Source organism: Neopsephotus bourkii, unplaced genomic scaffold (genome assembly GCF_033783945.1).
Source record: "Neopsephotus bourkii isolate Nb327-2 ecotype Australia unplaced genomic scaffold, CSIRO-AGI_Nbou_v1 NB_1574, whole genome shotgun sequence".
In the NCBI taxonomy this organism is placed as follows: Eukaryota; Metazoa; Chordata; class Aves; order Psittaciformes; family Psittacidae; genus Neopsephotus; species Neopsephotus bourkii.
In genome coordinates, this window is record NW_026902050.1 from 5563497 (window position 1) to 5578219 (window position 14723).

General features: G+C 38.6%; 1 protein-coding gene across 1 annotated transcript; it reads right to left on the bottom strand.

Moving 5' to 3' along the window:
• Positions 1-4474: 4474 nt before the first annotated feature.
• Positions 4475-13478, bottom strand: NMD3 (NMD3 ribosome export adaptor). The gene is made up of 15 exons (XM_061371664.1): positions 13422-13478; positions 13042-13176; positions 12524-12620; positions 11420-11500; positions 11206-11334; positions 10582-10672; positions 10327-10405; positions 9940-10036; positions 9546-9663; positions 8742-8887; positions 7937-8049; positions 7330-7402; positions 6703-6809; positions 5783-5853; positions 4475-5363 (listed from the first exon to the last, which is right to left on the bottom strand). The coding sequence occupies exons 1-15, from the start codon at positions 13463-13465 to the stop codon at positions 5230-5232; spliced, it is 1515 nt and encodes a 504-aa protein (XP_061227648.1). The 5' UTR covers positions 13466-13478; the 3' UTR covers positions 4475-5229.
• Between the last annotated feature and the right edge of the window lie 1245 nt (positions 13479-14723).

Consider the following 14723-nt stretch of genomic DNA (forward strand, 5'->3'; position numbering starts at 1 on the left):
TATGATTATTCTTTTTGTTTTCACCATGGAAATGACATCCTGACAAATTTTAAACTTTATCTCCTGTTTCTTACATATCCTAACCAAGTTTCCATCCTAAGCTGGCAATGAAGGTGAAATACAGAAAACATCAGTGATTTCTGAAGGCAAATAATATTTGCTATGTGGTTATGTTCTGGACAAGCTGTAGGAAACATTGCCAAAACCCCTCTGAAACGCAACAAGAGTCGTGCTCCTACATTCAATTGCTCATTTAATGCAACTAAAACAAGCAGCCATGGCAAAGTGTAAGTAGAAACAAATCTGCTGGCAGGATTAGTTTGCTATGAATAAGTGCTTTAACATCAAGATCAAAGCAACTTTTGTCTTATTTTTCGTTAGGCTGGTGTTATTTTAAACTGAAATGAAAATATAAGGAACTACACCGGCATCAAGAAGTTTTTCGGAGCTTATAGCCATCTTTAGAACAGCTAAACGGACCGAGGTTGGGGCCATTAACGTGAGGGAATACTGACATCAGGTGGACCATCACGTTAATCGCAGGCACGTCTCAATTTTTCTATGGCAACTTCTACAGAAGAATGGGCAAGCGCCTCCTGCTGTGAATGCCGCCTGTCCCAAACGATACCTACACTTCTTGTCTTTCAAGCGGTGTGGATTTGATCATTTGGCCTAGAAAGACACAACACAACCGACACTTTGTGTTACATCTTTAGCATGTTATAATTACAGTAAGAAAAATGAGTTTGTCTAATAGTACCTGCCCACATCAAACTCAGCAATTTTATGAGACAATGTAGAATTGATATGGGAACTAATCTGCAGTTTGGGCAGAGAGGGGTCACATCTACAGCTACACTGGTCTGAGAGGATGAGCACTATTTTACATGTGTAGATTTTCCCAAAATACATTCCCTGTTTGAAAATGGTACAATCGGCTCAGTATCTCCTTCCTCACTTCCACTATAACTGCAGCACTGTGACAGAAGAGAGGATGAGACCTGGGACTGTTTAGCCTAGGGAAGCGACAGCATCAATGGGATCGCATCTGTCTGTCTTACTATCTGAGAGGAGACGGTAAAGAAAAAGGAGCCAGGCTCTTCTCAGTGGTATCCAGTGAAAGCCCATCACCATCCCAGCAGCCAAAACCCACCCACCCAACAGAAGCAACCTCTGTATTGGTCTAACTTCTTTAAGGAAAAAGTATGACACAATTCCCTGTAATTCCCTATATTTAAGCTACTTCTGAAAGAGACTAAAATAACATTGATTTTACTAGAAATCCCAACCAGTTTGATAACTCAACAATTAGCACATGCTCCTCAGCTTGGAATTCCCCAAAATTGGGACAGAAGCAGTCCTTCTAGTACAAAGGTGAGTTTTATGGCATGATTTTAACAGTATTTTCCCATAAATATTTCATGTGAGTAATTTACACCTGAAATGTATTTGGGAACCTCTGTAATTACATAAGAGATTTTACTAACAGATTTTAAAAAGGAGTTAAAGGTGAAATCCTTACCCTTAGATTTTCATCTTCAATAGATAATAAGACTGTTTTTTTTCTGTTTAAAAGAATAAATATAAAAAAGAGTGCTTGCATATCCCAACCACCCCTTCCTGGGTATTTGTTTCCCCTCAAGCAGACACATTTTGTGCCCTCAGGTTTGACTTATGCCACATAACATACTCCACCATTTTCTGTGAGCAAAACTTTCAGTTATTACAAAGTTCTGGACAACTGCTTATTTTTGATGTAGGAACTTTGAATTTCAAATGATCAAATTCACAATGATCTAGAATCAAGTGCTCTGGGGAGTTACTGCAAACACACACTGCTAACTGAGGCAACTGACCCCCTGAAATGATTCACCATTAAGCAAAATGAGAATTCAGCACCAAAACCCCACAAAGTTTAGATCCAGTCTTGCATCTTCTGTCTTCTTTCTTCTCCCCCAGTAATTCACCTGGAAGGATGGGGTGGCAGATAAGAAAAGTAGCTTAAGTTAATTAAGTAACTTAAGTTAGCTTGAGTAACTACTTCCTCACCATTAGAGTTGGTCTGACAGGGCTGAGAGGCTGACGAAACCTTCCTTGGTTTCTCGCTGTAAAAGCCTTGACTCTGGAAGAATAAAATGTTGGCTGTTTTGAAGGACAAAACTTCTCTATGGAAACAGAATCTCACCAGCTTGCTGTGCTTCTTTTTCTTATACTTTAAAAAGCATTTTCTTTTCCTTTTTAGTCTTACTACCAGCTTACTGCATGTGGCGAGTACACTTCAAATTTAACCATCATGTAATTACTTCAGACAACCCTTTTACATCTGCACCCAATTCATAAATTACAGTATGTACTGCTACCACTTGGCAGTCACTACCACACAGACTCTGTCCCAAATCTGGTACACACACATGCATATATTCACATTTCAAAAGCAAACCCCCCATCCTCCCTAAGACAGCCAGTGGGACAATATGCTTTAACTCTTCCAATTCAAAATTCATCAAAATCTGAGTGAAAATTCATCATTAAGTACTTATGACTGAAAAGCTGTGGCTCAAGAGGGATTTTCAGAAATAGGCGCAGGGTAAGTAGCAGCCTTTTATCAGTTGCGAGTTAAGTACCTTTTATTGAATTACTCACCCACCTGGTGTCAGTGAGAAGGCCCTAGCAAACATTTCATTTGCTGGAACACCATCTAAGACTACTTTGGCTCCCAACCATTTAAATGTTAAAGGGACACTGTAGGGAACCTTAAATTACAACTACCTTTGGTTTCAAGTACACATAGCTTACCCACTCATTGGAGAGCTGTTCCTATGTGTTACCAGCCAGCAAACAGATGCACAAAAACCCAAGTGATATACTTAGATTTATGACTTGTTTGCCTAGCAGCTACAGCAGGAGATTGTTCCAGACAAGACTCTTGCTGAAAGATGCTTGAAACCTAATAGACTGGCAACAGACCCTGGCAGGGGGAGGAAGGGGCAGGAAGAGCGACATCTCCAGTAACAAACAGGATGACAGACAAGACAGTAATACATCTGAAATTTCTGAGACACACTACTGAAGAAAAATATTACAGGAAAGAAAACTCTTGATCAAAATAGCAGTTTAAAATGAGCTTTTATTGCTCCCCCTTCACCTGCCAGCAACAGGAAGCTATTGCCAAACTACAGCAGATAAAAGCTCCATAATTTTTACCTGTCAGAAAAAATCAGAACCCAAACTGCACCTCATCTGGATACAGAACGCATTCATTGCCCACACGTTACAAATTAAAGTTCTCCAGGTTTGGCCCAATGGTCACTAGAATTGAGTTTATCTGTATCTCCCCAGCATTACTAGCAGATGTAGCTACTGTAAAATATGTGCAATATTTTCTGCAGTGATAATTCAGATTATGCAGCTGCATTCTCATATATATCTTTTAAGCATGGTTTTACACCTTCCCTATACTGAACTATATTACTGTCACGAGACAAATTGTACCTTTAATTCCCAGCAGCTTTATGGAGTTTTAACTGTTTTACATAGTAAAACCCACGACAAAGCTCCCAAGAGTGGAAGCAGAAGAGCTTAGTTTGACACAAAGATGGCACTGCTTACACTGCCAACAGACAGCTTAGAGCTTCACTGCATCAGAACTTTCTTTGCAAATTCCAAGTTTTCCCCCTTTACAAGTGGATTATTAGAAGACTGTGAGACGGAATAAAAACAAAGTATGAGTGACTGGTAACTAAACCTAGCTCTGCTTTTTACAATGAAAAATATCTTTGCCTTCGATGGCGTAACTGCCTGGGCTCACAGGTAGCTCTAAATCCCACAGATTCACACCTGCTGGGAAACACTTAGCAAAACCTGACGCTTAAAGTAAAGGATAAGAATCATTCACACATGGCAGGAAGCTGAATACAGAGAACTCCTTGATTATTTCTTAGCTTTTCTTTGAGGCCTTGAAAGGATGTGAAGTACGATGAAACAGAGACTGGTGCTCCAGCCACTTCCTCTGGCAATACTACAGGGAAATAGCATTATTTTTAACCCGCCTATTATAAGCAGAGGCAAACTATAAGCATTCTCACTTCAGCTATACAGATCCTTGATAGAGGAATCGTTTTTGTTTGATTAATCCTACACCTGTATTTTTTTCAATATTACATTGTTAGTATTTCCCTCCTTCACAAATGCCAGTTATTTCAGAACATTTTTTTTGCTTAAGTTAAAAAAAAAAAAAAATGCAGTGGCAAAACCACTCTATGCTGTGCTTCTGTATTTACACCAAGTTAAATCAAATCTGTATTCACATAAACTGTTAGTAGAATTGTTACTGAACCACTTCTGTGCAGTAACATGAATTAGAACAAGATGGATTTAAGAATGTAATGTCCTCCTACACCACTTATGTCCTCTTCAGGCTTGCAGCAGAGTGAAATTTGATTACAAAGTTAACTAAAAAATGATGGACCAAAAATATCTATGGAGCTTTTTAATAGTTCATGCCTGATGTATTAATTAGACATCATGCATATTGCTTTAATCCACTCATACAGGCATGGAATATAGTACAACATTCATCACACTCAACAGAAGTCTCCAATTTCTCTCATCAAGGGCTGCATCTTCTGTCAATCTACAGGGAAGTTTTTTTGTGTGTACACAACATGGAACTTAGGAGTTCCTTCACCGAACGAATAGAAGCTACATTTTTGAGCTTCCCCAACACACTGTTGTATGGAAAAAAAATCTGTATCATAACATGCTTCAACCATCGTTCCAAAAAGATTAAGACAGGAAAAATCCTTCCCACATGAAGAAATTAAGGCAGTAAACAGTAGGTAGGTATCCTACCTACAAATCTGGCAAGGAAGAATGAAATCTCTCTGGACATCCTTCTTTATCAGTTGTCTTCAGCATAAGACAACTGATTACTCCCAGTGGATAACTCTGATGTTAGTCAGCTGACCTTTACACTGCTGAAGTTTCAAGGACAGAGCTCACCGGGAAGGGAAGAGCATGTGGAGCTTATATTGCCATGCCTGCACCAGAAATTTAACTTAAATTGCTGATTTTCTAGAAGATATATATAAAATATTAATTTAGGCCCATTACTTAGGGGTATAGCAGTAGTTATCACATCACTTTGCATGTTCATGTGATCAGTTTATGTGTTTTAGGTATGTTTTCCTTAGCAAGGGAATATTTATTGCATTGACTAATGCACTATTCTTATTCTGTCATCATATTTGCTCCCTCTCCACCAGTGGCATCCTCGGAGATATGGAGATCCTCTAGCATTTCAGCCAGACTGATTCGTGGAGGACCATCCTCATCCGTGTCACTCTCCACTGGAACATCTGCATCTAAAAACAGAAAAAAACCCCAACAGATAAGCAAACAAAATACCAATCCCAAGGAAGGGGAACTAAAAATGTAACCCCCAAAACAACTAACAAAGACAAATCCCTCCTAAAACCAACAATCCCATGGTAATGGCACTCATGGAAGATACTATATTATGTATCAAATCCTCCACCCAGCAGAATTTATGGGTGTGGGAGAAAATAAGCTTTTCTCTCTCATGTTAATGACAAGCAAACAAACCCTATCAGCATCCATACAGTGCATGTGAAATACACTGAACACCTGAAGCTTTTACACTACAGCATTTTTCTAGGCATGAGGAGTTCAAATAATCTGAATACAGAACTTTAGTAAACATATTTTGACTCAAACTGTCATGATTTCATTACATGCAATTCAGTGGTTAAAAAGGCCTTACTTCTGTAGATGTTGACATTCTTCCTTATGGCTTCATCTTCTTCGAGATCTTCAAGGAAGTCTTGGTATTGTCTGTAAAAGATGCTTAATCTATTTATTCACTCTTCCTTTATGCAAATTTATAAAACAAAATTAAATCAAAGAAACACAGCTCCAAGGAAGGACTGCAATCCACAGTCTTTCAGACAGGCTGATAGCATTCTCACATTTCCAACTCATTCTTTCTACCTTTTTTTTTTATTATCACCTATTAGTTTTCCAAATAATTTGATTGTCCCCATTTAACTCTAATTTTTATTACTCAGTTGAACGTTATTTAGATCTGCTGTTGCTGTATCAGCTTTGTCACTGAAAGAAACAGTGACAAGCATATTTTCACATAAGAGTCCCTTTAGCTAGACAGACACCAATTGTAAGGTATACACGCAATGATTCTGGTATTATTCACTTGTCTCACGATTTAAGCTTTTCTGGGAAAAAAAAACCCATAAAAATACCTTTCATATTTTCCAACAGTAAACCTGAAAAACCTGTAGTGTTACAAGATTTCAGAATTCAGTCTGTTTCCATACCCACTGGCTTGTTGTCCTCAGCATCCTCAGTTCCCCAAGAACTAAGCAGTCAAGAGAGGATAAGCCTAAGAAAGGTGCATATATTTAAAGCACTCCTGCCTTACATAGAAATATGTAACACAGAGATACTGCTCTTCCAAGAACACTAGTATCAACCTCTCCTATGAGCCACCATCATGCTCAGACAGAACTAGCACCTTTCACTTGTGCCCCCTTGATACACATCTTAGGCATTACATTGCACTTAATCTCAGTGGAAACTGAGAAGTGTTATTTCTACACTTCTAGATTTCTAGGTGCAGTATCCTAAGTTGAAGGGAATGAAAAGCGTTCATGGCAGATAGCGAACCTTTCATCGTCTGTATTCATGCCTTCTCTGTCCCTTTCCAGCTCTTTCAGCTTCCAGTTTCTGCGACGCTGGCGTTTGGTACGATCATAGCTCTTCTTTATTAGTACCTACAGTGAAAACCAGCACGTATTTACACATTCATACCTTCGACACTACTGATGACACACTTTCAAAATCCAAAGCAACAACCAAGTCTAGACTTGGGCAACTGTAAAATCAGCTGAACAAGTATCACAGTCAGTCTGGCACTGAAATGTTTCATGCAGAATTTATATAGCATTTGTCAGTTCAAAAGTTCCCAAACACTTTGGATTATGTCCTCAAGAGAAACACACCTGAGTTGTAATACAGTTTTCACCACGCAATGCATGGTAATTTGAACAAGAACAACAAAGATTAAGTTAAGTTAATGTATTATCTAACTACCACTCAAGTATTTAAGTGGTGAAAAAACAATTCTCAAAATTATATCCTATTCACATTTCAATATTAATAACCCTCTTTTTTTATTTCAATATTAATATCCCCCACTCACTATGAAAATAATGAGTGTTCATTATAAACCCATACTTCCCAATGCCCCAGGTAATGCAGAGAACTTTGTACAGATAAAGAAAATGGTCTTACCACATCAGGAATATTGCGTGGGTTCATCTTATTGGCAAACTCGTCATTTAAGTTGCAGTTCGCTAAGTCGAATCTAAACCAAAAATACGTATTTTATCCTGCCCTTTTATGTAAGTCTACAAAATCCAACTAAATGTATCATATCCCGGGCTCCTGAACCCAAACTTCAATATCCACTGAGGTTCTGCTGGGCTCACAGCTCCAAAAACATTCTTGTTTTAGCTTGTTTGAGAATCACCTGACTTGCCTAATCTTACAAAAATTTTGCACTGCTAGATAAGATAATCACTATCTAACAAAAAGATTTTGCCTAGTATTTTAAAAGTCCCCCCATATATTTGTGTCTAAACTGATATCCCAATATGCGCTCTAAATACTTCAGCTCTCTTATTACTAACAACCCTTTTGACAAGATAATTTCCGGTAGAAACAAGTATTTTCCATATTAGAATCATCTTTTGATGGCCAAGATGGAAGATTCTGTCCCTTTTGCTGATTTAGAGATCAGAACAGTTCAAAACTTTCTCAATAGCATACAAGCTTGTAAAGAATCCAGATAATTCAATCATTAAATATCATTTAATAAAAAACAAGAAACAGAACAGACCCTAAGACAAGGTCGCCGGGATTCAGAATGTGCCCCAAGTGGGTACAGCAGAAATACTGATGATCCGTATTCAACTCCGAGGTTTTCTGTACCCAGGCTTCAGCCAGCGTGTGCTTCAGGAAGGAAAAATAAAACCCTTGTAATCAAACGCAGCTTAACTGGCCATGCCATTAGAATATTTGTACTGCTGCATTACTGTTTTACATTACATTTGTAATTAAACTTGTATTTCTACATCAAGCAACAAATGCACTGGTTGCTGCTTCTTACTTTTCATCTTTACAAAAAATAAGGTAATTGACAGGCCAACTACTTTTCACAAGAATCCACAAAGGCTATTTCTAGGACTAGACATTTGTTTTGGTTTTTTCCTTCGTAACTTTCAACCACATACAACTTCTGACCCAGAAAAGAAACCTTCTAGTGCTGATTCATTAACTCTGATTAGAAAGAAAAGCTTCTACACTCCAACAGAAACAATTTAATAATTGAAGAGTTCCAAAGCTAATATAAAACAACTTCAGTAATAAGAGTAACAAGTAGCTTTTAAGCTGTTCAACAGAAAAGAATTTCTGAAAGTGGAATTCACACAATGCCTGTGCAACTTCCAAACCACTGTCCACATCTTCCTGCGAAGAGGTTTCTGTCTTGCCAGAAGGTAGAAGCTCTTCCAAAAAGGCAAGACAGAAAAGCATGTATCTGACTGCAAGGCAGAATGATTGAGAACAGAAATTCAGCTGAGTAGGGGAGAGAAGGAAGAAGGCAGCCTAAAACACTGAATCAAACAGAGAGGAACTCTTTTTACCTTGTTGGATCTTGCTCCTGCACCTGCACCTTTTTTCTTTTCTTGAACCCGACTGATATCCATAATGATAAATTCCTCCAGTTGTTTGGGCTGGAACAAGCTATTGAAAGGGTGGCGCCAGTAGGTATTCCCATCAATTTCAGCAACTGGAAAAAACACACCAATGTGGGCAATGAATGACAAAGGAGAGAAATTCTTGCAAAGAAATTAAAATGAGAAGGAACCATTAGGCAAAATTAAGGCCACTGCCAAATGTATTTTGTTCAGGTTTGTTATTGTAACACAGGTATTTAAAGACGTGACTCATACTGCAAATGTGAGCAGTTGAGCTGTGACAGACAAATCATGTAACAGGTCTGAAGCACAGACCTTTTTATTCACAAGAATCCTTCTCCTGGATGTAATCCTTATTAGAAACATTTTGCTGGTAGCGTTTACCAGCATATACCAATCAAAGCAGAGTGCTTCTGGTACTGCAGCTAGAATCATAATCCAGGGAAAAACTAGATGCCATCTAATTTTAGAGGAATACATCTGACAAATGCAAGTACTTAGAAGAGGCCAAGAACATCAGTGAACTTAACACTGAGCCTTCCCATTTTACCTAGGATACTACAGAAGTCAAGTTTAGAGAACTATGTCCTAGTTTGCTATTAAATTTCTGCATCAGTGACTGTACAGATAAATTTACAACATTAAGATTTCAAAATAAAAGATTTCATGAAATCAACACAATAATAAAAATAATTGTGCCAGCAGAAAAATCAGATGCTGCTTCAGTGCAGAAAAGAACCTGCAACTTACTCTGCAGAGTGCTAGGATCGATGAGGTGAATGGTACTTGTTACTCTAATGCACACACAGATCTGGCTCATGTTCCCAAGGCTCTGTGCCAGTTTTGGTGACAGGCATACAACACTGTCCTGCATACAAACAGAAAATAAATTTACACTCAGATTTACCTGATTTTTAATCAAGTATTTAGAGAAAACTTATTTAGAGAAATAGATTTTTAAACTTTCTATTTCCAGTTCTCCACCCTGTAACTTCCTAAAATAGCACTATCTCCACTTTCCATGCTTTGTGGCAAGTAGAGCCGTTCTCATCCCCCCAGATACACAATATATCAGGCTTTCATGACCAAAATTGAACTCCACCCACTTCATACAACACGCTGAAGATGAAATACAGAATGCTACCTTGCATATTGGAACTATTTCCACAGAGAAAGTGCTTTTGTAATTGTAGACATTACTATGAATATCATGTGAGATCAAACGTTGGGATGACTTTGATCTGTAAGACAAAAATAGAGCCTTCAGGCAACAATAAGGACATTACTTGGAATAATGAACATATAGAGCTACATATTACAAATACAAAAATTAAGGAAACAGAAAAATGCATGAGGGCTAGTTTTAAAATGCCTAAGGGGAAAATACAGGACTTCCATAGAAGGGATTTTGTGTTTTAACTAGAATGCTGGCTCTTTACACCTTCACATACAAAATTCTTAAAAAATGAAGGACAAAAGACATTTCCCAAAAGCTTTTGAGTACCCATAGCAATAAAGGTAAATGACATACCTACATGGAACGGTACACTGAAGAAAGTCTACCATCTTCTGGGCCTGTTGCTTTGAAGAATAATAGAAATCCAGGCCATCTTAAGGAAAACAAAGCTTAATGAACATGTCAAGTACTACATTTTTTTTTGTTTTTCAAATACAACACATAGGCTAAGTAATCTCTGCTTACCCGTACATGGCTACTAGCACAAGCACTCTTCCGATATCAAACAGGTTAGTCTATCCTACCTCTAGACTAACAGCTCTCACTTACCATGGATTTCTTTGATGCGAAGCGTATTTTGATGAAGCCTGTGTTTTAAAATCAGCTGCTCCAAGTAGTAGAAAGTCTTCTTATGCAGAGTCTAAAACCAAAAATAAAATTATTAGGATTATTTATAAACTTTCTAGTGTAAATGCAGTATCTCTAAGTGTTTATATAAAAGGGTCATCTAGAGAAAGAACAGTTCAAAGCCTATTCCAAGCAATCAAAAAGGTTCAGATGTGCTCTAATTGTACCAAATAATGTACAGCTTTTGCTTCTCATTTTTGTGTAACTGGTTGTTAGAGATAGTATTTTCTTTAAAGAAAATGTAAACATTCATAAACAATTTGTCCCACTGTTTCTAACACTACCTTAAAATACAGGATATTTAGTACTTCACAAAAGAACCTCCTGCCAGCCATCATTTAAAAAGAATACACTAATAACACTAGACAGAAAAATGTTTTTCTATACCAGCATCTGTAAGAAAAACAAAAAACTCCACTTTGAGCATATAATTTATCAGTTTGGCAGTGTGCAAGTGAGAGTCCATCTTTTTCTGAGAAAATCATCCAAACATTTGTCTGCTTGATTGTTCTGCCATCAACAAATGAAAACTCAGTTTGCCTCTACCTTTTGTCTGACTTGCACTACAGCTTTCCAGAAGTCTTTAGCTTCAATCCTATGACAGTCTTCACACATTTGAGACTGCACTATATATTCCACCACAAATACTTGCTGAAGAACTGCTCCATTTATCACCTGCAAAAGAGAAGTTTAAAAGGTTTCCTCAGTAGCTCCTGTTTACCATAAAAGCCACACAGTGAACACTGTACACTCTGATTACCTCTTTCTGAACAGTCAATTTCAGCTTCAGCCTCTTAGAATGAGGTTCAGTCCAAATAAAGCCTGCATCAATCAGCCGGACCTGCCAATGAGAAAGAACATGAACCTGGCTACTGCCCATACATGTCAAAAACGTGCAGCTCTAACTACCACAAAACATAAGCTTATAGTTTATAGATCCTCAACCAAGCAACAGTGAATAACCTTAACTGAAACCATATTTATCAGTACACCCAACCTAACTGACAATGCTTAGTTAGGACACCGAGTCTGTTCTACCTAAAGTAACTGCAATCCAAATTCAGACTGTCACATCAGAGTAACTGAATACACTATTTGACATTATTGCTGGATGCCACATAACGATGAATTGGGATGGTATAATAGTTTCCTCAGGACCTAAAAGCCAATTTCATCTCTAAAACTAAGAACATGCAAGTTTACTGCAGCAAAAGACATTTTGTACATTTAAGCACTAACCCGATAGCAAGAAGCTCAATAAGGCAATCTAATTCAAACCTTGATTGATTATTGTAGTAGCAAAACAATTTTTTGTCTAAAACACTATCTCAGATTTTTTTCCCCTGGTAAGACTCTGAACCCAAGAGATACTTTATTCAATTTAAACACATTACTTCAATTTAATCTATATATACCCCTGTACAACCCCCTTTCATGTTGTTATAAACTGGTAAGAAGTACTGTATAAACAATTTTAAAAATGTGTAAAAAGAAAACTATAATATTAAGGTGCATTAAAAACATATTAGTTTCCTTCAGTTAATTGTACTCAACTGCCTCCTATAGAGTAACTACTGTGCAGTACACTGCATGCTTTGAAGTCACAGAACTGAAATGCAAAAGTCTCCTCAGCACACTTGGAAATTTTTTGTAAGAGCCTGTCCTTACTGCATCCTCCCAAATTCCAGTATACAGCTATTTAAGATGGGATTGTCACTCTCTCTGTGTACTGTAAATCAGTTGATCAGCTCTACACAAGTACAAACAGCTGCTCTGTTAAGGATCGAACCCTGCATAAGTTAGTGGGACCACTTTATGCAATACCAACCAAAAGACACGCCATAAAATAGTATTAACAACTAACCTTGCTCAGTGAAGCTTTAATTTTTTTAAGACACAAAGCAAGAAGCTCTCTTGATTCTAAGGTACACTGGATCCAGGTTCCTGGAGGCTGAAGATACCTATGATACGTTTGATATACGATATATATAATGAAATATTTTACAGCACATTAAAGCAGCTTCGGTAATTTAAAGCAATCAAAAGATAAGCAGATATTTCCCAGGCTTTCAGCTTTAGTATTAACTATGCAGCTACAATTTTGCCTCCCTCAGCATTAGGAGTCACACATTTCAAGTACATTCACACTCTTACTGCCATCCTTTCACATCTTTCCTTTCAAAGACCATAAACATACTCATTTAAATGCTCTATGCTCTATATACTGACACCTTTCTACTTCCACGGGAAAATAAATACAAGAACGTGCCAAAAAATCATGAGACCTGAAGAAAGCATGCACCGGGAAAGAGTGCCATACGTTGCCCCACTTTCCAGCCGCACCGAGGACCGGTTCCCCTCAGGAGGGGCCCGGCTGCCCACCTTTCGCACTGCTTGCAGAAGTGGAGGGTGCCCTGCTTAGGGATGCCCTCGGTGATGTCCACTTGGGCCCGCAGACACCCCACACACATGTTGGCCGGGTTGGGCGGAATGGGCATACCACACTGGCAGCAGAGGCTGGAAGAGAGAGAAAAAAAGTCAGCCACAAACAGCACCTCGTAACGGCCACAAAAATCCTCTGGGGGCAACCGAGGGTACGCGGAGAGGTTTTAATTCATTTTTTATTCTATTCCCCCCCCCCCGAAAAGCGGCGGCCCAGGAGAACCGTCAAGCCCCGCCCCGGTTCATTGCCACCCGGATACCCCCCGCGACAACAGGTCGCCCGGAGGCCTTCCCACGCCCGGGGACCGGCTACGGCTCACATGTTTCCCTGGGTGGGCGCCGCAGGCCCTGCCATGTACTCCATGACTGCAGCTGCACACGTGCCCCGCTTCCGGCCGTGAGAGGAAGGGGAGGAGCGCTTCGGCCCTGCGGGAAGCGGTAGAATAGTGGGAGCCTCCGGTGGCTGTTCATACGTAAAAGCAGCTTGGGAATAGCAGTGTAATTAACCCTTACTGGAAGCATTAATTATCTTTTCTTAGAAAATCAACCTTGTATTCTTTCCATGGCCGATAGACTTATGTCCTAGTCGTTATTATGATTATTTTTTTTTTTATGGAAGGTACTACATTCATTTATTAGCACGGAGACTAATCTGACAGGTGTTGCACATCTGCAAATCCTGATGAAATTGGTGGGAACGTGCAATCAGGAATACACAAGGAGGTGATCCTTTTCAACAGTAATTAAAGGCTGCTGCTAATTTATCTTAAAGAAATACTGCTCTAAGCAGCGCTATTATTGTTTTGACCTATTTTTCAACTGTGGCTGAACATCTCCAAATACTGCGAGTGCATTTTATACAACTGAATGTCTCCACATAAGTGCATTTTGAAAAGAATTTCCAACTTTGGTGGAAAGAGTAGGCATGTTTGGCAATAAATTTACATTAATTTCAGTATTGATGTTGAAAGACACTAGTTTCTGAATTAACTGGTTACATTTTGCATCTGCTGGCAACTTCTCATGGCTTTGTAGGAACGGGAGTTCCTGAACTCCTTTTGTTTAGTCTGAGCAATGAGATCATGTTGTGTTTTTTTTTTTTTCCTGAGAATATAAATTATAGATCATACACAGTGTATTATGTGTTTCAAGCCTTGATGAATTACTCAATCTTTGATTTATTTATGAAATATACTTCCTATGAATTGCAGGCTGTCACCTGGTGAATCTCACGTTGCAAGAGGGGTAGGACAAAGTTGTATTTATGGGAGCTGGACTGCCTGACATGTCAGCGGGAGAAGAATTTGATCTGAATAATAAATATTTTCACTGCAGAATTATTTTCAACTGCAGTTTTCTCCACCTTATTTTGATGCTAATATGTTAAATCCTACCTCAGCTCAAGGCACAGCCAACACCTGCTGCCAGTTAGTATCAGAATTATGTTCTTTTTAGTCACCAAGGTACTTGGTATTGCACCTGCAAGCTCTTGTCACCCATCCAAATGTAATTTTCATGTTTTAAACTGTCAGAGTATTGTTACAACCTTAGCACTACTTCTGAAAGATTTTACATCTTTGTACGCAATAAACAAGGCAAAAAGCACACCATAGAATTGCCTG